This window comes from Primulina tabacum, chromosome 13, assembly GCF_025594145.1.
Source record: "Primulina tabacum isolate GXHZ01 chromosome 13, ASM2559414v2, whole genome shotgun sequence".
NCBI classification, from domain to species: Eukaryota; Viridiplantae; Streptophyta; class Magnoliopsida; order Lamiales; family Gesneriaceae; genus Primulina; species Primulina tabacum.
Genome location: NC_134562.1, coordinates 36,146,597 through 36,171,786, shown reverse-complemented (window position 1 = coordinate 36,171,786; position 25,190 = coordinate 36,146,597). Strand labels below are relative to the sequence as shown.

At 34.2% G+C, this 25,190-nt stretch overlaps 4 protein-coding genes across 13 annotated transcripts; 2 read left to right on the top strand and 2 right to left on the bottom strand.

The window, feature by feature from the left end:
* The first annotated feature begins 3,665 nt into the window (after positions 1 to 3,665).
* On the top strand, positions 3,666 to 6,102 carry LOC142522868 (xyloglucan endotransglucosylase protein 6-like). The gene is given in 5 exon segments (XM_075626441.1): positions 3,666 to 4,084; positions 4,305 to 4,405; positions 5,097 to 5,153; positions 5,155 to 5,291; positions 5,509 to 6,102. Coding segments are annotated over 5 exon segments (873 nt in total). The 5' UTR covers positions 3,666 to 3,927; the 3' UTR covers positions 5,930 to 6,102.
* A 5,883-nt stretch (positions 6,103 to 11,985) lies between these two features.
* LOC142522339 (putative E3 ubiquitin-protein ligase ZFP1) lies at positions 11,986 to 16,964 on the top strand. 10 transcript variants are annotated; one of them, XM_075625655.1, is made up of 8 exons: positions 12,036 to 12,053; positions 12,390 to 12,468; positions 13,684 to 13,863; positions 14,027 to 14,893; positions 15,004 to 15,383; positions 15,598 to 15,702; positions 15,798 to 15,965; positions 16,541 to 16,964. In XM_075625655.1, exons 4-8 carry the CDS (start codon positions 14,041 to 14,043, stop codon positions 16,685 to 16,687), a joined length of 1,653 nt encoding a protein of 550 aa, XP_075481770.1. In that variant the 5' UTR covers positions 12,036 to 12,053; positions 12,390 to 12,468; positions 13,684 to 13,863; positions 14,027 to 14,040; the 3' UTR covers positions 16,688 to 16,964. The 10 variants fall into 10 exon arrangements, with proteins under 10 accessions (XP_075481765.1, XP_075481762.1, XP_075481764.1 ...); XM_075625653.1 differs by lacking the exon at positions 12,036 to 12,053 and adding an exon at positions 12,060 to 12,262; XM_075625654.1 differs by lacking the exon at positions 12,036 to 12,053 and adding an exon at positions 12,060 to 12,323.
* A 333-nt stretch (positions 16,965 to 17,297) lies between these two features.
* Positions 17,298 to 19,007, bottom strand: LOC142521640 (ras-related protein Rab11B). Its single transcript, XM_075624749.1, has 2 exons — positions 18,650 to 19,007; positions 17,298 to 17,980 (listed from the first exon to the last, which is right to left on the bottom strand). The coding sequence occupies exons 1-2, from the start codon at positions 18,871 to 18,873 to the stop codon at positions 17,551 to 17,553; spliced, it is 654 nt and encodes a 217-aa protein (XP_075480864.1). The 5' UTR covers positions 18,874 to 19,007; the 3' UTR covers positions 17,298 to 17,550.
* A 565-nt stretch (positions 19,008 to 19,572) lies between these two features.
* On the bottom strand, positions 19,573 to 24,770 carry LOC142521639 (uncharacterized). The gene is made up of 9 exons (XM_075624748.1): positions 24,316 to 24,770; positions 23,646 to 23,762; positions 23,366 to 23,448; positions 22,650 to 23,113; positions 22,369 to 22,544; positions 21,502 to 21,587; positions 20,566 to 20,699; positions 20,123 to 20,425; positions 19,573 to 19,760 (listed from the first exon to the last, which is right to left on the bottom strand). The coding sequence occupies exons 1-9, from the start codon at positions 24,682 to 24,684 to the stop codon at positions 19,696 to 19,698; spliced, it is 1,797 nt and encodes a 598-aa protein (XP_075480863.1). The 5' UTR covers positions 24,685 to 24,770; the 3' UTR covers positions 19,573 to 19,695.
* Positions 24,771 to 25,190: the final 420 nt, after the last annotated feature.

Sequence of the window (25,190 nt, the reverse complement as noted above, 5' to 3'; positions counted from 1 at the left end):
CAATCTTAATTCTTTTCCAATATTTTTGGCCTCTCAACTAATCTAGAACTACATGAGATATGCATAGAATTCAACAAACTCAAAAAAAAAAAATAAAAAATAAAATTCATATGATATTAAATCGCGAAATCCAATGTATCGCCTGAAATTTCTACAACACAGCATTACTAAGAATGATCAAACTCTAATCCTATATAAATTGGCATCAAAATTTCGATCGAGAAACCAAATAATTTAATAATTGAAACAAGGTGAAATTTCCCAATAAAATATTTTGCTCGGCCATAAAATTATGTAAAATTGCATTTAGATAGATGAATTTTTTATTTATAAAGAAGTTAAAAATATATAGATTTCAAAAAATAAAGTTTGTGTGTAAAATTTAAATCGATGCCATTTTTTTTTTAAAAAATAACACAAGATTTCAATTTATTCATTTTAATATAAAAAAAAATAACACAAAATTTCAATTTATTCATTTTAATTCGGAACTAAATTAATAAGAATTGAAATTTTTTTATTGGATAGGTAATAGAATGATTTGAAATTAACTTTGTTTCCTACCGGAATTAGGTTCGCATAGTCTATATTTTTTCCAAGAATGATCAATTTTTTTACCAACCGTCTGAATCGAATTGCATCGCATTATTTTTCTTAAAATTTCATAAAACCAACGATTAAAAATAATAACCATAAATCACACCGCATACGCTGTTTGGTTATTATTTTTGTCAAAAATCGCACCGTCTAAACCGCTTGCACTAATATTTATCTTAAGATTATAATAATTTGTAAACAATATATTCAATTAAAGAAGTCGCCATTCATTATATCTCAATTCTCTTCTCTCCTACATAGAAAACTTATCTTCTTCTCGATTATTCTTCATTTTAGTATTTTATTAAAGTGTTTATTTCTTTTATCACAATTTTTTGTTTGAAATTTGAAAATAAAAAAATGATAAAATAGTGTAAATGATGTTTTTGTTATGATTGTGGTGTGTTGTTAAATTATTAATTTAGTTTTGAATCTTAATTATTGTTTTATCTAGTTTTATATTTATATGATTTGAACTATATTTCATATGTGAAAACACTGTATTGTTGTTGTTTTCAAATAAATCAAAATATATGTTTTATTATTTGTCATTTAAAAAAATCGTAAACCGACTGCAACCATCCGAAATCGCTCAAAATTATAAAGCTAATTCTACATGTAAAACGTGATTATTTTTAAAAAATACCAATCGACCGCATATGACAATTCATTTTAAATTTTTTTTAAAAACCATAAAACTATACCGTGATCACCCTAACTTCTTCATTTCTTCCCACACAAAAAAAAAAAACGAAACAGTCATATATGTGAAAAAATTATATTATAAAAAGGTGTCACAAACCCACAATGTGTCTTAAAAATCTTTTATTTTATTTTATTGATTACTGAAAATTAAATTTCGGGGTGTTTTTCACAGTACTTGATAAATTAATTTTTCCATATATTTGCTCGTCACATATTAATGTGGCACACTATTCTAGGTTTCTGAAATAGATAATGAATTTTCATACGGACATCAACTTTTAAAATAATATATAAAATTGTATAATATTACCCCTAAAAAAGGGGAAAAATTGTCCAATCAAGAAAAGAAAAGGTCACGTCATTTAGTGTGGTTGCAGAGTCCAGCTGGCGATGCCGTCCCTTGATCGAACATGAATCAAAGGTCCACAGAAGCCCCCGTACCTCATCATATGCGTACAGGTACATTTTTTTTTAAAGTATATGTACGAACTCTATATAATTTTTTTTTAAAAGTATATTATCGAAATAATTCACCTTAAAATAAAATATTGTTATATAATATAATAAATAATACATTTTAAAAATATTAAATGTATATATAAATAATAAAAATACATATATTTGCAATGTTTAAAAAATCAAATAAGTTCTAATATTGTTAAAATAATATTTTAAGAAAGTTTATAATACAAATAAACATATATATAATAAAAAAGTTAAATTTTAAAAATAAAATCGTGAACCTATACAACAAGGTTTTAATCCAGAAACCGGTTTTTAAATGATGTCAAAAATGGATACGTGATCAATTTTCGGTCCGATACGATTCGATTATGAAAACAATGTTTTTACTCTTATTATACCATCCAAATTATCTGTTTTTATGATATCTCTATTTATAACATTATCTTTTTAATTAAGAATAATTTATTGGGGAATTTTGTGTGAATTTTAATTTTAATTTTAATGCCCAAGTTTCTCAAAAGAGTTTGAGTTATATATATATATATATATATATATATATATATATTAAGGATGAGAACATGATATTAATCACCTAGGGGACATCAAATTTTTCCTCCAATTTTACCCTGATATGATACTAATATTACATTTTTGTTTTTGTTTTTAATTTCAACACACTTTTATTTTTATTTTTTTATTTCAACAATTTAAATAGCAATTTAGTCCCTCCGTAATTTGTCAAATATCACTTTCGTCCATCAATAATTACAAAAAACTGTACACACACGCATCGCGTGTGCGTGTGCAGAATAACCAGTATATATATATATTATATATATATATATCGACAAATTCAAAAGTCATAAATGAATATGACTTTTGAAATTGTGGATATATATATATATATATATATATATAATACGAATGAGCGTAGGATAAGAAAGAATCACATTCTGCATTTGCCGTATGGAAAAGGCAATAATATCAAATATCAAAAGTACCAAATGGTGAAATGGAACAAATTTTTTTTTTTTAATGGAAAATTTAAACTTTTAAAATGTAATATGGGGGGGCCATTCCCTTCTTTTAACAACTAGTGGAGGAACAACTGTACAAAGCATAGTCCAGCTGGGGTGTTCCACGTGTAGGATTCCAATTGGCTTCCACAGGTACACATTTTTAACATGACAGCGACTGGTCCCCCAATACCTGTGAAGCAGCCGACACCACTCTTCCAATTGGGGTGTTACTCTTCGCAAAATTCAATTCGAACGAAAAAATTTATATTCCATCCACATGAATTTTTTTTTTAAATGTTTGGTTATGTTTTTATTGACAAATCTTTATTGATAATTTCAAATTTTTTTGAGTCGTTTCTATTTATAGAGTTCAAGTTAATTTCAAATTCGTTATTTAATCAAATAAAGTGTTTTAAATAATAACCATAATTGATTTCATTATTCGAATAGTTCCTTCCCTTCATTAAAACGCAACATAATATAAGTTTCAGGAAGAATATTCTTATATTTCTTTCAATATACTCATTAATGTGAAAGTTTTTACATTTTACTTTTAAAAAATATATCATTATATTATATTTGAACTCAATACCCCATATTTTATAATACTAACTAAATACAAGTAAATACTTGATATCAATATGGTTAGTTCATTGTATCTTTCTCACAACGTCAAAGAAGAAACATTGCAGTCGTTATTACGTAATATTTTTTCGAACGAGTCTGAAAGTATAATTTGTCTATTATAATTTATTTGATTTGCCTAATTTTTATGTCACCGTATTAGCTCTAATTCATACCGAAAAGTAAAAAATCACGAGTCCAAATTAAAATGGAAATATAGACAACTCTTAACTCAAACCGACACACCGAGGAAGAGAACAATGGCTCCACCAGCCTTTGATTTGTAAATGGCACATCGAAAAACGAGATTCTGAGATGGAGTCTTACATGTACGGCGAATGCGACTGACGTGGCCGAGTGGCTTTCCAGTTAAGCCTAATCATCGTTTCTTTCCCCTATATAAATAAACCATCGAACATCTCATGTCCTCCACAGCACATACGGCATACCAAGCATTTAATTTGCACAGATAAAAAAAAAAGAAGAAGAAAAGTATCATAAAATTCACCGTCAGGAAATGTTGAAAGATTTCTTGGGTATTTTCCTTGCATTTGCGTTGGTGGGTTCCGTTGTTGGATCATCAAGATTTGATGATCTTTTTCAGCCAAGTTGGGCTTTGGATCATTTCAGCTATGAAGGAGAGCTTCTGAAAATGAAACTTGATAACCACTCAGGTACTATAAATACACTCATTGATATTTATAGTTTTTTCGAGTTAGGTTGTATGTATTCTGTGTGTTGGCTCCCTTTCTGATCACCGAATGGTGCTAAGTTTCATTTACATGTCATTTTGTTTCATCCGAGTTTAATAATGTTGAAGATTTTCTTGTATTTATTCAAAATTTATCCACGAAGTATTGTTTTCTGGGTTTTGGTAAATTTGGAATAATATAGGCGCTGGATTTTCATCAAAGAGCAAGTATTTGTATGGGAAAGTTACACTTCAGATTAAGCTCGTGGAAGGAGACTCTGCTGGGACTGTTACTGCCTTCTACGTATGTTTTATGGAATTTTTACTACACTTTCTTGTTTATTTGTTAAATCATGCATCAATATTTCAAACAAGAACGGAAGGAATTTTAAAAAAATCTGTTTCGCTATTGATTGGGATCTGAGGGGTTCATTAACTGCTTTCATTTCACTTTGTAAGTGGTTGGTGAAAATTTAATCCTTGACATATTATACGTACATGACTGTATTAATGACAGCTGTCTTCCCCTTTAAGTCACAAGGGAAGTGTATGATTTGCATTGTGCCTTTATGCAACGAGTACCCTTTTTATGCAAAAACTCGTAACTAGTCGTCGCAATATTCAAACTTGACTTGTATCAGCTGTTGTGATTCTTGGGAAGAGGTAGACTCCATCTTATTTTTTATGTATAAAACAGGGAATTTTTTTTACGTATCAAAAGGAAAAATAAAAAATCATGAGTCCAAATTTAGTTTAGATTCTATTTTAAAAAATAGTATTTTTAAATCTTCTGTGCAAGCACAAATATGCTTCAATTAGTTTAGTGGTTGGGACGTGAAACATAAAAGAAGCTCTGCTTAACTAAAAAAGAAAGTTGAAAGTTGAAACTAAAAAATTGTGTGTCTATGCTGACTAATATTTCATCTTCGCTTTACTTTTTAGTCCATTAGAATCATCAATTTGGTGGTAATTTTGTTTTGTGCGTGTGTGGAAAGATGTCATCAGATGGAGCTTATCACAATGAATTCGATTTCGAGTTCTTAGGCAACACGAAGTGGCGAACCTTACCTTGTGCAAACCAATGTTTATGTGAATGGAGTTGGCAACAGAGAACAAAGACTCAATCTTTGGTTCGATCCTAGTAAGGATTTTCACTCCTACTCCATTTCATGGACCCAGCGCCAAGTTCTGTGAGCCCTCTATCTCTCTCTTTCTCCCCACGTGTCTGGTACGTGTATGTGTGAAGTTCCAATTTGCTTAATGCTACTGCAGTAGGAATCTCGTGTCGTATGAGTTATAGGCTTGATAAAAAGTATTTTATCTTTCTTTTTAAAAAAATTATATGCACTTTTATCTTTTGTGCAGATTCATGGAATGGTTTGCTCACAAATTATTAAAATTTTGCAGATTCTTAGTGGATGAAACTCCTGTTCGTGTACACTCTAACTTAGAGCACAAAGGCATACCATTTCCAAAAGACCAACCAATGGAGGTGTACAGTTCAATATGGAATGCTGATGATTGGGCTACACAAGGTGGGAGAGTCAAAACAGATTGGTCTCATGCACCCTTCATAGCCTCCTACAAAGGGTTTGAAATTAATGGATGCCAATGCCTCGACGGTGCCTCGGTGTCCGAGAACATAAAAAAGTGTAGCAGTGGTGGTGATAAACAGTACTGGTGGGACGAGCCGACCATGTCTGAGCTGAATCTACATCAATCCCACCAGCTCATATGGGTGAGGGCTAACCACATGGTCTACGACTACTGCTCGGATACAGCTCGGTTCCCAGCTACCCCACCGGAGTGTGAACATCACCACCATTAAGTTTTTTAGTATTAGCATGGAGGATGTTGTGTCCGTCTATTAGACTTGGGAAGTGGAAGTAATTTGACATGAACTCCACGTTTCCATATCAGGCCGGTTTGGTCATAAGCATTCCTTTGGCTATGTAGATATTTGCATCAATTCGTTAATAATAACCATTTCCTCCGGTTTCACCATATGTGAAAAGTTCGTATATTTTTCACTTGCAGAGTAAATTTTAATTGTCAGTCGCCATTTGGGTTCTATAATTCCGATTATTATACATACTTTACTCTAATAATAGGGACGACTCGATGATCGACGGTAACGTACATTGTTCTAGTGTGCCTCAATAAAAAAAATGTGCCCAATATCATGCATATGTTTATTTATTGAGAGGAACCAGCTTACTAATTGTTCTTGATACATGATGAGTTTAGAAGCTATTAATTTCCAAGAAATACTTGATTTTAAGCTCGAATTTCGGTCTAGGTCAATTTACTCGTCAATATATCATCATGATTCGATTTTTCAGTTTATTTACTAAGATATTCATGGTCGTTTTTAAAAAAATGAGTATCAATCTTTTGAGGTTGATGATTGATGACAATGATGCGTCGAATTATATGTTTTACACCAGAATCTCGTGGAGTCGATATCACGAAAACATTATCGAAAAACTTACAAGAACGATGTCCTGGGGTAAGTTTATTTTTCTCCGACGACATTATCAGGGTTGTTTTTATTTGGTTTATTTAATTTGTATTTCAAATTTATGCATGTTTCATGCACTTAATGATTTATATCTCTCATGCATATATAGGGAAGGGAAACCCCAATCATTTGACATCATTCTATTATTCAAAAGAAATACATACACACACACATATATGTTTGAAGATTCTTGTTTGCTGTCGTAAAAGAAAACAAATTATCCTTCAAAATTTCGAAAATTTACACATCATATTACATCAGAAGTCATCTCACAGTCTCATTCATCTTGAGAAACAAAACTGAAAATAAAAAAAAAAAAGAAAAGAAAAGGAAAGGAAATAACAGCTCACATTGCTTACTAGAAAAAAAGATGGAAATTAAATCGGAAATTGTGTGACAAATGCCTAGATACAACGTAAGGAAATATAACGAATAATTTAAATATTAAACCTATGACTTTCTAGTTTGATATAATACCAAGAAATTGTTTGCAAATGATTAAAAAATATTATTAAATGTTTTTTTACAAAATTTTACAAATTTGTAAAAAAATCATTTTCTTAAATATTTACAAACATTACTTTGTTTCACTTTGTATAAGTTCAAATTGTAATAAATTAGCCATGAAAATAGTCTTTAACTTTTCTTATTATATCAAAATCTTAAATTTGAGATGATATATGGTGCTTGACATAATAATAAAAACCTCTCACCTAATTAAAAATAATAATAGACACGACACGTGCACATAAAACTATAATTTGTAAGAAAAGAATGAGATAGCAAACCGATGTAAATGGCAAAAATTCATTGGGGGAAAATGCTCCTAAAGGCTTAGCAGCAAATGGGAATGGAGTAGCCATCGGCCACAAATGAAGGGGCCCACTGCATCTGTCTATTTATCTCTATTATATTATTTGAAAATATGGAATTATTACTTTATATTATAATTTAAACAGTGACTAATTAAACTTTTGTTCGCCTTTTTTCGTTATAATTTCCCAAGCCTCTGAGTCAAAGCAAACCAAACAAATAAAAAGAGAGGAATTATTAGTGCTTTCAAGGTTTAATTTCTACGGTAGCAAGTAATTAATTGTCAAGGACAAAGAAAATATAAAATATATGTTTAAGTATGATCGTATATGGGGGAAGAAATTATTTGCGAGACGATATCACAAATTTTTATCTGTGAGACGGGTTAACACTGCCGATATTCACAATAAAAAGTAATATTTTTTCATGGATGACCCAAATAAGAGATATGTCTCACAAAATACGACATGTGAGACCGTTTCACACAAGTTTTTACCTCATTTCTAAATACCATTTTTTTTTAAAAATGAAAATCACAAAACCAAACATTGATGCAACATATGTATATAAGCTGCTGCAATCATCTTTAAATTATATTGATTAATACTTAGTTTAAAAGTTAAAGCCAAATGTCAGCTTCGTGTGCTTGTATATCTATATGGATATCGATTTTTACTAGATTATAAAGGAAAAGTGGTGGATACAAACTAATTTCTGAATTTCTATGTTCAACCTTTTCGAAGAAAGAAATTTGAATAAAACGAGTAGTCGAAAAATCCCAATTTCTCATTTACTATTTTCCCAGTTCACATAACTTTTATTTTATATTCTACCATTGTGATAACTGATATTAACATCAGTACAAAACTTCAATTTAATAAGTTTTTTTTTGTATGACAGTGCCACTACTACGCACTCTTATATGTATCTTGAGAAATCAGAGTTATATACAGTAACATACAAACCGATATAAGCGATACCGAACTTCCCGTTTTTGAACCAATATTAGACACATGGGGTAATCAATACTTCAATCAGAATTACAAGGCGAAAAATCTATCACGAAACTAAACCGATGGTGCATGGCTGATTGAACAAGGATGTCCCATTCTCTCTATTTGCTCGTAGGAATTAGGAAATGTGTGAGATCTTGTACTCGACATCTCATTGCTGAATTTGTTTTCTACTTGCATCTTTTCCCTTCATTCCATGCTTTTACTTCTAGTTTTTCAAGCAATAAATTCCCAGGTCTATCCAATAAGCTGCTCTAGATAATCCTGAGCGGAGAATGACTCTTTTAGAAGATAGGCTCTTAAACAAAATAATAACCAGAGCTTAGTGGAATTGCCACAAGGAAAAAATATAGTGGGGATGAAAAATGGGTATTTACAGTCAAATATAAAGCAGATGGTTCTATTGGAAGGTACAAAACACATTCACCCAAGCCTGTGGAATAAAATAAACTGAAACTTTTGCTCAAGTTGTAAAACGTATTACTGTGAGAATACTTCTCTCTACAGTAGTTATTCTTCGTTAGGATCTTATCGCCAAATCTTATAAAGATTCAGGAATTTAATTTTATAATATTTGTGCTTGTCTTGAATTTTATTCCTAATTTTGTTCTTATCTAAATTAATTTTATAACAGTTGTAGATTTGAATAAAAGAGGAAAAAAACATAATTTGGGAGATAAGATGATTTTACAAACAAAATACCAAAAGAAATGAAATAAAACATTTTTATATTTTATTATCTTGAAAATATTGGAAGTTTTGGAAGAAAATTTGTGCAGATATTGATAAAAATGAAGCCTCATCTTTGAAAATAAAATCTTTACAATCTTATTTACGGGTTTTGAAATTGACACGGGCTTCAAGGAATTGGAGGATTAGGCTCATGAAGAAATAAAAAAAGACAGCGTGCGTGAGCAGCAAGAGGAGGGAGCATAAAAAGAAAAAAAAATGTAGCGCAGAAGAGGCGTGAGGATATAGAGAGGCAGAGAAACTTTTAGCAGAGAAAAGTAGAGAGAGGAAGATGAGAGAGACATACAGAAGGGAGCAGAAGTGAAGGGAGGAAGCTGAGAACAGAGGTGAACAGAAGACTACACTGAAGACAACATCAAAGAGGAAGAGACAGAAGCATGAGAAATTCCTTAACACACGAGAAAAATCACCGAGAATCCCTCTTATTCTTTCTTGATCATGTTTTCTTCTATGAATTTAAATATGAGTTTTCACTTATGTTTGAATTTATTTATGGAATAATTTTTTTTAGGCTAAGACCACAATAGGACCAGATATTACTTTACTTGATATTTGGTTTATTTTCAAATATATTTTTTTTATTTTAATTGTTGATTGATGTTGGTTTAATATTTTTTGTTAATAGCATGATCAACTATTTACATATTTGTTGATTAATTACGGATCGAAATATGATTGGTTAAATATAACAACAAAGACCTCATCAACACATGGTTAAACTGACTAGAAATAGTATTCGGTTTCAGTGTGCGGTTTTAGACGAACTGAAATTCCACGAAGATTTAATGCATTTAGATCTAATTAAATTCAATTAGAAATAATTAGACTATTAGATTTAAATAAGTGTATTAACTCGAGGAATTGTTTATAAATAAATTGAGGACTTCACTGTGATTTTCAAGAATTAAAATAATTAATTAAATTTTAATACGTGCCAACGTAGTAGAGTTTGATACCGTCGTGTGTCTTAGTTCTTTATTTGAATTTGAATCCCTCCTTGATATTTGAATCCATCGGTTTTAATTGCATTCATTTTATTTAATAATTTATATTAATAATCCATATATCATCTTTTTATTTATTTTGTCTAGCTTAAGTTAAGTGATAAAAATTCTAGCAATTAAATATTAGTATATGTGGGATCGATACTTGGACTCATCATACATTTACTTTAACTTGACCTAATTCACTTGCTAGATTTATTTCCAAGCGAAATCGTCGGTCACATCTCCATCAACTTGATATAAAAATGTCTTTTTCAACAGGGATCTTGAAGAGAAAGTCTATATGAATCAAACACCATGATTTGAAGAAAAGATGAACAAATAATATGCGAGCCCTACAAGTCTTTGTATGGATTGAAGCAGTCTCGAAGAGCTTGATTTGACATATTTTCTAGGGTAGTAAAAAGTCTTGGATATACGCAGAGACATGCATATCATACATTGTTCATTATCATTCTGAAAAAGGTAAGATTACTATTTTCAGTATGTTGATGGTATAATTGTCATAGGAGATACAACCAAGAGATGGAGAATATCAAGCCGTTAATGACAAATGAGTATGAAGTCAAAGATCTTGATGAGCTGAAATATTTTTTAGGGATAGAGATAGCAAAAGCAAGAGAGACACACCAGTTTCTCAAAGGAAATATATATACACTAGATCTCTTAGAATAAACTGGTATGTTAGGTTGCAAGCCAAGTAAGACACCAATTGAGCTTGGAAATAAAGGGAAATATTTGAGGGGGCGTCAATAAACCTAGATGGATATCAATTTCTCGTTGAGAAACTTATCAATCTAGTTTATAATCATCCAGATATTGCCTTAGTTTGGTGAGTCAATATATGCAATTCACCATGTCAAGCTCACATTTATTCATTATATCGAATTTTAAGTTATTTGTAACAAACCAATGGGAGATGAGCAAAGAAAGAGGCTCGAAGTGTGCATACATTCACTTATGCAGATTGGGCATCTTCCATAATTGAACGAAAAGTATCATGAGTGTATTGTACATTTGTTTGGGGAAATATAGTAACTTGATGGGAGTAAGAAATAATGTGCAGAAGCAGAGATTAGAACAATGACTCATGGAGTGTGCGAAATAATCTGGATAAAAAGATTATCGAAAAAACTGAAAATGTAGTGTGATAATCCTATGTAGCTCTATTGCGACAACCAATTAACTATCAACATTGTCAGTTCATCGTGATTGAACAAAGCATGTGGAAGTCAATCGATACTTCATCAAAGATAAGTTGGATGCAAAGCTTACAAGCATTGAAAATGTGTCTACTACTCGTCAGTTGACCGATCAATTTGTAAATAGGATATCAAGAGATACTCATTAATTTCTTGTTGGCAAGCTTGGTTTAGTCAACATTTACAACCAAGCTGAAGTGGAACGTAGATTATGATCATATCCTGTAAATAAAATATTTTATAGTATTCTTATTTTATTTCATAGGATAGTCAAATATTGAGTATGGTAGAAAAATATCAGCAATTCTATACTTCACATACTATACAAGAAATAGTTCTCTCTCAATTTTTAGTTTTTACATGTATTAATATCGAGGAGGGAAGCCTCCAAGGCATATGCACGCAAAATCACCGCTGGAGCATTCTATCAGACAAACAAGTGGCATTCATAAAAATTCAGTGGATATATAAAGAAAATTTATTAAATAGCCCCGTAGTAAAATTATATAAAATGTTCAAAATAGTGAAAAATGTGCATAATTTATCTTTAAAAAAATGTGATAATAAGAAACATTAGAGAGCATGGAAGAATATTAACAGGTGATTTATCATTGGAATCCCTATCTCTCTCTCTCTCTCTAAATTGCAAGTAACTTATCTTTCTTCTTTGTAATCAGATCTCTTTATTTTTCACCTTCGATTATCCTTCTATCTGGTTTGCGCTTGGATGATATAATCAATTTTGAAAAAATTTAAAATCATCTTTTTCCCCAGAATTTTCAATTTCTGACTCTGTTATTTGTCCACAATTTCGTATACATGCAATGCATACATTTGTCCTTTTAGGCCATTTTGTTGGTGGGTTTTTCTTTGATTGTTGCTTTGATGATCATTGATGACTTTTTCAGCGTATCTCCAAGTTAGGGTTTTTCCTCCATTTTTTTTGGTAATTTTATATCTGTTCATTCATTTATTTTGTTCGCAGGAATTCCAACTTAGATAGTGGAATCTATTGAAGGCGGGTGGAGACTTACGAAAGCTTGGAACTTTTGGATGATCCAAAGGTTATTTTTTTTAATTTCTTGTTTTTCATTTTCCGTCCCATAAGTTTTTTCAGTTATATGATTTGGTGGCCTTCTTGATTATGTTCACAAGTCAATAACGCAACCCTTTAGTTTGTTAAGGAGGGGCGGTTTCCAATCTATATGTTTGATGTTTGCTGGAGTGTTGGGTAATCGGAAAAGAGAGAAACTTTGATGAAATTAAATGAAGAAATTTTTTCCATAAATGACAAATATGTTTAGCATATTCAGCATGATGTCTTGTTGATCAAAAGTTGAAAATATATGTGATGTAATTTTTATGTTTGGAATCTTTGGAGATGCATTATATGTTCTTCTTACCAAAGTACATGGTCTTTGATTATGAGTTATTTGTTTGAGGCGTGTCAAGCTTTGTTAACCGTTGACTGTTGTCGCTTATCTCAAAACATGATATTTCGTTTTTATGGAATTCGTCATAACTGTTTAGTTAAATGGTGTAACAGTTGGTGGGAATAGTCAATCATGAGTACCTAAGCTTAGTCGTTTCCGTTAATCATGGGCAATGGACGTCCCACCGGTTCCCAATTCCATCTTCTATTTTTAGACATATGGTATTCATGGATTTGGTTATCTCTTCAATGCAATTCAACTGTTATTAGATTATTGTTACTTATTACATACGAGGAGCATTTGGATAGTGACCAAATTCATGTTATGTTTTTTCCCTTAACCGTTTTATTTTTTTTCCTAAATCTATCGTGTTTCCGTTTTCAGAGAGAAGTTAAAAGTTTAGAGTTGACCATTCTGTCGAATCTTCGCACTGCACACACATTTGACAAAAAGTTGCAAAATTTATATTCTTCATCTACAACTGATATTTTGGAAACTTTGACTTGATTTTCAAGTCTGCCGCCCTTCCATAGTGCCATGTGTCTGTCCGTCTGTGAATAGCTCTGCGTTTGAAGTTTCAAGTTTATTGACGATTTTATTGTAGTGGTTTGTCAATCATAACTCCATAAACTGAATCTGCCCCTGTTGATATGTGGTAAGTATTTTTTATCATCAATGGAACATATCTCATTAGAGAATGGATGAATTCAACTTGATTAATTAAAACTTTGATTTGATGAAGCCAGTTATATGTTTATTTGACTACCACAAAATGCAGTGTCTCATTCCCGTAACTGTCAGGCTCTCTATTTTCATGCTGTTAATTGGAATTGTGTTCTTTTGCAGTGTAGATTAACTTTATTCCTCTGGTCCTAATCCGACCATCATTTTCGAGCGTGCCATTGTCTTGAGTGTGTTGGTGTTGGAGTGTGTGATTATTAGTGTGAATCAGTGGGAAAGAAAGTTTTTTCAGTAAATGAATTTGATGTGCTAACAGCAATGTTGAACTCGTTGCATCATCTTAAGGTAGAGGATTTGTGAATTTAGTTTGATTTGCTATATGCCCACTCTTTGTTGATCCATGGTGAGTTGACCCAGTCTTCTGTTTGCAGAGTTTAGTATTTGCAACAATATGAATAACCTGAATTCAATTACTGATTTCTAATTTAAGCTTGTGCAAGTGATGCAGGAAACTCATCCAATATGGGGCATCGGAACACTCAATTCAATGGTCATGTTATTGATTCGGTATCAGATCCTCAAGGCTATAGCCATTTACATCCTGAACCTTGCATCTTTTATGGGAATGTAGCAAACTATCCTCAACTCAGTGTCCACTCGGTTGCTTCTACTCTGGAAAACCGTCATGATTTAAATTTTCATCACATCCCTGAACATCATGACAGTGCTTTATTTTATGGGATGCCTCGGTACAGTAGTGTCCAGCCTCAGCATTCAGCCGTTAATCTTGATTTAGCCATTACCGCACAATCCAGCCACTTTAATCCTTACTTGGCACCTCCCTCTGGTATAAGGGAGTTCCCCCTTCCAGTTCACGGGGCATATGATCAGTTGTCCCTTTCAAGCTCTCAGAGAGTCATTGGTGTTCCTGCAGACAGCTATTTTAGCAATATACCATATGTGGATGGTGTCAGAGCATCATTTAAGAGAAACATTGTGGAGGGGGTTCCGACAAATCACCAATATCATAATGCTTCAGCAGGCCCCAGCTCTTCTATTGCTGCTCCATCTACACAACCAGCTGAATCTGATGTTACCTCAACGGATGCTGCTTCTTTTCTGCCACCAGAATATGGTGGGAGTGACCCGGCATCCATAGTGGAAAATGGATCTCATCGAATTGTGAGGAACAGACCTGGTTCGATCCGACCTGAATCTGCCCTTGCACATAATACTGGTCATTTGCTAAGAAATTATGTTGCGTTACCTGTTCAGATTCATAGCAATCCTTGGTTGGACATGCAGTTTGGTGCACACAATGGTGATAACGGCACCTTTCCATGGACTCAAGCTCCCGATCCACCGTATGTTCGTGGTAAAAATCTATCTTTATTTATAACTCGTTTCTCTGGCTATTTTGAGTTGAATCTGTCCTCTATTCTAATGAGGGTTCCTGATCTATCTTTCCATTTCTTGACATGTCAGCTAATGCTGAAACGGGGAATATAGGCATACAAGGTTATCAAGTAGCAGGAAGCAACATAATTTCAAATGGTTTCTTAAATCCTCCCATTCCTCAAGGCCATCCAAATCCCTATCATCCGGCCCCTCCTTTGCAAGCGGTGAGAGGTTACAATCTTAACTTCCCATCACTAATGGCTACCTCTTCTCGAAGAATCTCAACAACCAGTGCTTCAAATACTTCCATCAATCCTTATCAAGATGTCATAGATGCTGGGCCTGCATTTCTAGTTCCTGGTCTGCCAACAGCTTTCCAGCTATACCAGCCTCATCAAAGGGATATCATGCTCGACTCCAATGCAAGGCCCCGCAACCTGCCACACATGAGAGTTCTGCCAGAAGAAGTAAGGTTTCTGAAACCTTGGGGGGGGGGGGGTGTGGTTGGGTTTGTTTGTGTGGATTAGTGGTTTCAACCAGCAACATTTTTTATTCGGTTACTTGCGCCTCCCACCCCTCCACCCCCAAATCGCAACACACTCACGTGAATAAATCGTAAGGTTCGACTATATCTCACTTCATTCATAATTGACATTATTGCCGGGGACTGCCAATTTTTAGGAAGTTGCAGTACTTGAGATTCCTGGATACCATGAACATGAATCAGGGGGCTCCATTGATCAGCACATAGATATGCGTTTGGATATAGATCACATGTCTTATGAGGTAATCAGGAAGCAGTTCATGGTGTTTGTTTTCTTGCTTAGACAAACATGTGATGAAATGATACCATAAGAAATTGAATCTTTCTAATATAATAGGAGCTCCTTGCACTTGGAGAACAAATAGGAAGTGTTGGGACCGGATTGCCCGAAGAATTTATTCGAAAATATTTGAAAACAAGAACTTTTACCTGCTCAGGATCTTGTATCAATCTTGAAGAGGCAGCTTCCCTGGATGAGCCAATTAATTTTTGTGTTGTTTGCCAGGTATTTTTATGAAAGTGTATGCTGGGTGTTCAATCAAACTATCCAAGTGACGGACTTCTCATTTTTTGATGTCAGTAAATCAAGGTTGCGAATAATATCGAGACCATATATATTAGAAAAATTATTATTTATGTCAGGTTATTTACTAATTATCACTCCATGTTAGGCATGCATGCGTCCCCAAATAATAACATTTCTTCACCACAAAAAATGGACAAAAAGAAAGCAGGATCGGATGATATAGAACTTTTAGATTTCATGTTTTGTCCCCTCTCTGCAATCGTGCAATTTGTGTGCAAGTTGTGTGCAAGTTGTGTGCATTTTGTTAGAACAAATTATTATCATTACAAGCTGAAAATTTGTTGATCGTAACTTGGGAAGAAGAGGATTTGCACCATATTGTTTGAAACGAGATATGTTGTTTGAGTTGGGATTACGTTTTCGGTGAAAAAATTTGAATATCAGCCCCGGGCTCCTCTCCTTGTTTATGAATAATGCTTTATAGCCCTGTTGGCGGCTGTTGCCAATGGAATGTGTAACTTATTACTGGTGAAGTAACCGAGTCTTTTTTGCAGACTGAGTACAAGAGCGGAGAAATCATTGCATCTCTTGACTGCGGACATGAATACCACAGTGGATGCATAGAGAAGTGGTTGCCCATGAAGAACACTTGTCCTGTGTGCAAATCCACAGCCTTAAGCTGCAAGCCAAAAGATTCATAAGTAGCGGACCGTCGTCTTTGAATTGGGACTGCATGTGTTGTATTTATGTATATACTTTCGGAGACATGACTGGGTCCTCGAAATATTTTTGGCCTTGTGTCTCTGACTTTGAATTGTACAGGTTCTCATTGTTTGTTGAATATGCATGAATGCTGTATCAATCATTAAGTTAAACTGCCGACTACATTTAGACACACACTAGTGATTGTCGAGCTCATGAGGCTTGACTTTGGAGATTTTACTGACACTGGTGATTCTACATTTTCTAATTTCTGTATTTAACAGCAATTTTTTCTTATATTTTACTAATATGTCATCACTAATAATTTTGAAAACGTGCGTCACTAGTAATTTTGAAAACGTGCAACATTTTTGAATTAATTAAATAAAGAAATAAAATAGAAATTTAGATTGTAAATTTTGTTTTCCAATTATTACTTTAGCCAGTGTGTTTGAAAAAGAGACAATGATTAACAAGGAATTAAATGGTGATATTTAAAATTAATCTATTTGTGTCTACGTACAACCTAGACATTCAAATCACCGACGGGGATTTATAATAATCAAAGTCTGAATGGTATATAAACAAGTATAGAGACGAAAAGCAACAAAGCAAAAACATCACAAGGATGAGACTGAATGGAACATAATACAACACAAGCTCTCAAAAGTCGATGAGCAATACGATACAAATGGGGAAAGCTAAGTCAAACGCTAATCATGTCTGCATTTCTAGCTCCAAAATTGAAAGAAACCAGCCTCAAGAACCAGAGTCGTTGAAAGAGTAGCGAGAACCGAATGAGACTATTGAAATCTCATTCCGGGATTCATAAGGACAATCCAAACGCTCGATAACTTGCCAATCATACGGAACAGCAGCCTGTCTTTTTCACATTTGAAACGTCATCCTTCCCAACATTTATGGTTTGCCCTTTGGGCAAGGCTGCAGGATCATCTCCAATATCAAGTGCTTTACGACTAACCACATGGTATATTTGGGTGAGTACTTCAGTGAAAGCATTCTCAACATTCATCGACTCGAGCGCAGATGTCTCCATGAAATAGGTTTTCTCCCTCTCAGCAAAAGCTTTGCCATCCTCGGTGGAGACAGCACGTAGGTGACGTAAATCTGCCTTGTTGCCCACAAGCATGATCACGATGTTCTGGTCTGTGTGATCTCGAAGTTCTTTTAACCATCTCTCAACATTCTCAAATGTGACATGTCTGGTGACATCAAAAACAAGTAATGCACCAACAGCTCCTCTGTAGTAGGCACTTGTGATTGCACGGTATCTGAAGGCAGACAAAAAATCACGATCTTCAGTGTGCTTATAAATGATTGCAACGAATAAACAGCACTCATAAAATTTGGTTCCACGACACCACACAAGTTCCTACTTCTTGATGGTTTCAAGGCAAATTTCAGTAGGCAACGCTAACAATAGAATCAATAGCCCGTTTCTTATTTTCAAATGAAGTTCAACGCGCATTCCTGAGGTACTTGACAATAACAAGGAGGAACAAAAATGGGATTTTTTTAAGTTACTAACATACAGTCCGTGTCACCAGATCTCAGCATTCAATCCCACGAAAGCTCGGTCATTTCTGTCAACCAGATCTCTGTAGCCACGATAGAAACTATCCCCTTATTTCAACCCAAAATAGATATTCCATTTGATTTAAAATTGTATGTACATGTAAATGCGGCATGTTTGACTACACTGATTCAGTTTTCTATCCAGTCCCGATCCTCAAAACCTAATCACATTTTTCTACCACACACACGGAATACATATACAATTTCATTTTCGAAGTGCTACAGCAAATCTAACTAAACTATAACCCCCTTCTTAAGTTCAATTGAATTCCGAATCCACAAAAAAAGGAAGATAGCAGGAACCATAAATAAAACAATGATTTACCGACAGGAACAGTTGAAAAAATGGTGGAGCACTGATATACCTTTCTTGACCAGCGGTGTCCCAAATCTGGGCCTTGACCACCTTATCGTCAACACGAATGCTGCGCGTGGCGAATTCCACTCCAATAGTAGATTTTGACTCCAAGCTGAACTCATTCCTGGTGAACCTCGACAACAAATTCGATTTCCCGACACCCGAGTCGCCGATCAAGACCAACTTGAAGAGGTAATCGTAGTCGTCTTCGGCCCTATATCCGCCCGCCATCTTGAATCAATCGATCTAGTCTGCAAATCTTGGCGCAGAATAGAGAATTTTTACGTCACGATATCGTAATTGGCATTGGGGTAGGGACTGGCGTTTTGTCAGGCTAGCTGGAATGAAATGATTGTCACGATGGTGGGAGGGACAAATTTATTGCCCATTTTTTTTAATAAAATAATCGTGAAAATTTACCTTTTTGGTTAAATTATTAATATTTTTTTACCTCTTTGATTTATTCTATGTAACAGAGGTTCGTGGTACATGCAACGCATGCTGCTAGTATCCCTTGAACTATCTTTAGTCGTAAAATATTAATAGATTCCTTCAAAAAAATAATAGATGCAAAATATTAAACACAACTTTGGTGGAAAAATACGAAAACAATAGTTTGGGATCATAAGTCTCTATCACAAAATCGAAATGTGAAATTATCTCATAAAATTTTTTTATTAAAAATATATTTTTATATTAGAAAAAAAATCAAATTGAAGATTTGTGAGGTGAATTCACGAGAGTTTTTTTTTTTAAGATATCAACCCACAAACTTTATTTTACAATAAAAGATCAATTAACTTTTAGCAAAACACAATTTTCTCAGGCATCCTCTCGATATAATTAAACTAAACTTAAAACCAAGAACTTTAGTGCAGAATTGTACCTCTCGTGTGCATATTTTTATTTTAATATAATAAAATGCAAAGATTATAGAGAGTTCCCGTTTACTAAATATAAAATCCGACAGAGTTCAAAACATGCGTTTGCAAAAAAGCATACATTTCCATATCAGCCTCCTTCTCTAAATATTCAATTGTCTTGGCGACATATCTAACATCTCGTCCATAAATATGTGAAGCCTGCCGCCGCTTTGTATGTCAAGCGCTGCAGGTCACCTGTTGTCACAAAGAACATTCAAATGAAAAATGGATGCAATTATACAAGTTAAACTGAAATTCTCGATGCACAATAATCTCTTCCGTTTCAAACGGTTAGTTTAATATATATATATATATATATATATATATATATATATATATATAATAGAGATAAAGAAACTGTCGAACAGAAACAAGAAGTTCACCACAACGACACTACCATGTTCCCAAATTATCCTTATACCAAGATTTTTTCATAAATTGTCATTGCAATTTATTTTCAATATTACCACTCTCAAATAATATGACCTCTCACGGTGCAGTAGTTATATAATAGATACATAGGAATCGAAACAAAATAGGCTTAAACTTTTTAGTACCTGAAGTCATATCTGACTTGAGGATGCTGTTATGGAAATGCCGTCTCAGCCACCATCTAAAACGAAATCTCCAAGATTTTCCAGATTCACTTTTAGTGAATATTTCTGGGATCTTGTTAGAGTGGCCCATAAATTCCTGACTGCTTTGATCACCATCATCACCACACACGGAAATTCTATCTTCTTCACACTGAGAGAGTTTCAAGAAGCAAGACGCTAACTCCTTCCACGTGTCGCAGGTTCCATACGTAGCATCTAGGTGTGAGGCTATCATTTCCACCAGATTCTGAATGTCATATTCCCCTGCAACATGTTTTTGAGATATTCAACCAGTGAATGCCCACGGCACCTTATATAGTAGGATCATGGATGCTCATGAATTTAGTTACAGATTTGCACCAAGGAAAAAATCGATTAAGACCTCATTTGAACTGAAAACATACCACGTTGATGTAAAAGAATAAGTTTTGCCAAGGAGTCACCACATGTTGGATCCTTCTTCAAAATTTCCTCAAAACATGTACAGAGTTTGACATAATTTTCACCATCAAAATGCTCCACTAGGCCTGCTTTCAGTCTGCAGTGTTAGTAACAAAATTCTGTAAATACAAACATGTGCGGACATTTAGAGATCGGTATTTCCAATTTATTGTGCATGTATCACAAGTATATAACTGGTCCCAAAGCACTAAGTTTTTGCAAATGCACCATATATTATAATACATAAGAGAAGATTAAGAATAAGACAGGTAGAGGTAGGGATATCACCCCTCAAACCCATTGGATCAACCTATCACACGACTGCCCCCTCCCCTTGAAAACCCCAATCCTCAAAAGGTATTTGCCTTTAATTTTTCTTTTCCCTTTACTTCCTCACGGAAAAGAACTTTAGCGTAAATTATGTGTCTGGCATTCTGTATTTCACTCATTTTGATTTTCTCATACATTATCAATAATATATTTAAATTCATAGAATTTCTTTATCTGTTCAAATCCTGGAACATTTATTCCAACGAATTCTAATCGACATAAACAATCACGCAATCTATAATGAAATCATTATCCATCTTATTGTGAGATACTGCTCCCCACCCCCACCCCCACCACCCCAATCTTGAATCATGAGTCTACGACTTGGAAAGGAATTGATTTTAAAAGGATTAATTAACATTACGAATCTTCATAAGATTCCCACAGGAAAATTGGTAACATTCAAATAGAGATCTGATGAGTTGTTTTCGAAGATTCCCATTGTACGTATATGCACGGTGATGTTACATATTTTGAGTTGTCTGTGTTCCAATTCGTTCACCTAAACACCCGTATCTACTACTTTTAGCTGGTACATACAGAGCCAATAAATAAAAAGAAATCATAACCTCAGTTGTACAATCGAATCTGAAAACTGAGATATATTTTCAACTTCACCAAGGGCCTCACCGACCTGATCTCCAAGAAGCAGCATCTGCATCAATTAAGAATGTCAAACAGTCAGAAATATAAATTCATGAGTATAGGCCATTATGCCTTAGGCAAATAACATTTGGCAAATTAAACAACAAAAACACCATGAAAGGTAATACTGTTTGACAACTTGATGAGTCGTCTAGATAGAGACAAATTGTAAATTGCAGCTGCTGATTTTAGCCATCAATTTTCTTTATATTTCGCAATCTCCTGTTTTATCCTTGACACTCTCCTGAAGGTTTACATACATTCGGGACATCGAGAAATTAAACACAAGAAATTAAATTTAGAAAAATAAAAGGTCATAGTTGTGCCTTAAGTGGTTGTTTCTAAGGTGCATACAACTAGTAAGCAAGAAAATAGTTTCTATACAATTTGGAAGTGATGGGAAAAAAACATTTTATATGCACATTGATTTCACCAAATAGGGAACGTATACAGCATGCAAGCATCAACTTTCAAATGAATCTTGCTATTGCAGAGTAAGGAAAACAAGGACAACCGTCTCAAACAAAACTAGTCACACTAATAATATAAATTTTAGATTACGCCAATTATCACCAGGTGCTCCCCAAAACTTATCCAGAATACGACCACCATCTATAGGTAACAACTATGAGGTCAGCTTCACAATCTCATGAGCAAAAAGAAGTATGAGCCCAAATTGCAGAAATAAGGACTGAATATCACACTTGCAAAAAAGTTGATATAATGATTTCTAAAAAAGAATAACAATGATCATATTTTCATTATTCTAGTGAAACAGGGTGATGCAGTACCTGTATTAAAGGGTGAAAGGCCTCAATTACTGGAGGTGTTGAGTACAAGGCAACACGCAAGCACTTCACCGCACTTATATAGAAGTCATTACGTAATTTTTTGTGCATTTCCATGACATCCTCCAAATTTTCATGAGAATCGGGCAATTTTAAAGGCAATAACCATGGAGGTAGACCTATATTTAGCACAAGCTTGGAAGATTTAGCTTACTAAAAACTTAACGTTTGAACAATTGATATAGTGGTGAAACAGAAAAGGGAGCAAGGGTTCTTAAACTCACCTTGGGTGTAAAAAATAGAGACATGTGGCTGATCATCACTATGATTAGAGGAAGAATAATCCCTTTGCTCGCTAACCTTAGTAGAATTCATGTAAAAACCTTGAGGCTGAACTGTGGGGTGAGAAATATCTTCTCCCAGTTTTTCATCAATTTCTATCGGTTCTTCTTTCAGTTGGTTACCATTGTCTTCAAATGCTTCCTTTTTGTTGGCAACTGAGGAGTTTGAATCACCCCTTAAGGAAGATTCGGCTCCTCCAGCATCAAGACTATCATTTTCCACAGAATTATTAATTGACATGTAAATTCCACCCATGGATGCATTTGATTGCATAAAAGTGCCAGATGAGTCCAGCTCTGTCAACTGTAATTCTTTTGGTATGCCAGAATACCATAGCTGATAAAATACCATCCCAACAACCAAATTTGACACAGGGTCGCTACAAAAGCCCCTTTCCTGCATGAGGCTGATCAACAATGTTGGTGCAACTAAGGAAGAAATATAAGTAACATTTAGAAGTTCACGAAATTTAAAGATTTGTCATTTGAGGTCAGAGATTTCTAGAACAAGGTAAAAGTGATGACTGATTACAGGAGTAATATGTGCACTTTCCAGAACTTCTAGGAGATAACGAAGGATAATATAGGAGAATCCTAGACGTTAGAGAAATGTTTCTCAACTACTAAATAGAAGCATATATAAAAAACAAGAACCATACCAAAGAGCAGATTGATGTGCATTCTCCATATTTCCGTTTTGGAGGCAAAATAGAATAAAATCCACTTGCACTGCAAACCTATTCTGTTCAACACAACAAGCATCCATTAAATAAGAAAACCCTTCAGAATGAGATCAGATTTTGTCCAGCATTTGCATGCACAAGCGCCAAGATTATGTGGATTTGAATCTCGTAACTTAGAGAGTCATGTTTACTTGTTAAAATAAATTCCCAGGCCCCCTGAATTTTTGAGCAAAAAATTAATATTTCTGTACCATACCCTTTCTGACCAATTTTTTAAAGGACCGATCTTTTTCATCCACAGTTCATAGACATTGCGAGCTTTTTTTGGGTTGATACTCCCATCCTTGATATAATTGAGAAGCTCTAATGCAGCCTGCAGAAAGTTTGAATACAAACATTTAACGCTCACAATGTTTCCAATGTCTATACAGGAAAATCCAAAAAATCTACATATCTCGGAAATAAAACCAATCAAAAGCTAAATGAATACTGGACTACTTTCTTTCAAAGACAGAAATCTTGAACGAAAAACCTAACGAACTACTTCTGATCAATTCTGAGAATTGGAATGTAAAAACCACCAAATCCATTTGATTTCAGAGACAGAAATGGTGTTTGTTGTTGACGGTCATCATCAAAGACACGGGCTGGCCGTGGAGGCTAAGGGAGGGGGGAGTTTCATATATTTTGAGAGTGATCCTTAGCTAATACAAACATAAAATTGATGCCATTCTAGTGCTCGTCATGCCCTCCGCCAACCAAAGACAACAGACCTCACTATTGGCCTCTCAATCAACAAAACTTGCAAAACGAAGACCCCAAACAACTAATTATGAGATACACAAAAGCAGTCAAGAAAAAAAATCTCATGATTGAAATTGTACAAACCAACACAATATCAAGGCCATGAGAAGATAAATTGATACCCAATACTTGGCTCGATTTCGAGAGGGAGACTGATCCCTGCCACTCCCTTGAAGCAACACGCTCAATACGCCACCAGCTTCTGTCCAATTACGGGCCTTAATAAGTTTCTTGACGAGCCATCGTAGCTTCTCCCTATGATGAGATCGCAGGCTTTTCCCCTCACACTGCGAACTCCCACTGACTCGCTTCAGGCAGTAACTGGGCTTGTGGCTAGCTAACAATGCCCCATTGATTCTTCTCTCTTTTTCCGATAGCTTGGCGGAATCGTCCTCGAATTCACGAGGAATTATCGGGGCTCTTCGCTTGAGTTTCTCCGGAGTTTCAACTTCTTGGTTGTTCTCCGGTTCCGTCCACGACTCTTTCGCCATGTATGGTGTGGGATGGGCGTTCACTTGAGATTCAAGAGCCGCCTTGTGGCGTTCACTTTGATAGATCTTTGCCCCCTCATAAATTTGTTGTTTTACATATCACCCCAAAAATACCATATTCCAGATACGAGCTGGAAAGTGGAAACCCGAAAGCCCAGCCCAATAAGGTAAATGGGTTAACCCGAAAATTTATTTATTTGCTTGGACCTTAGCCAATAGGCCCAATGTTTTTGTCTTCGGGCCATGAATCTGTTGAGATCAAATTCTTTGCATTATTATTATATAAATTGTATAAATATTCAAAATTATAGATATCAAAAAGATAATTTGGTAAATTTATGAAAACTAAAAAAAATCGAGGTTAAACACCATTATAACTCAAGGGCTTGAAAGTTTAGTTAAATGAGCAATCGAGAAGCTTAAATAAATATTCCAATCAAATCCCAACAGGAAATTTTAGGTTGCATGTGACAGAAATAATCTAACTTACATTCATTTTATTGTTT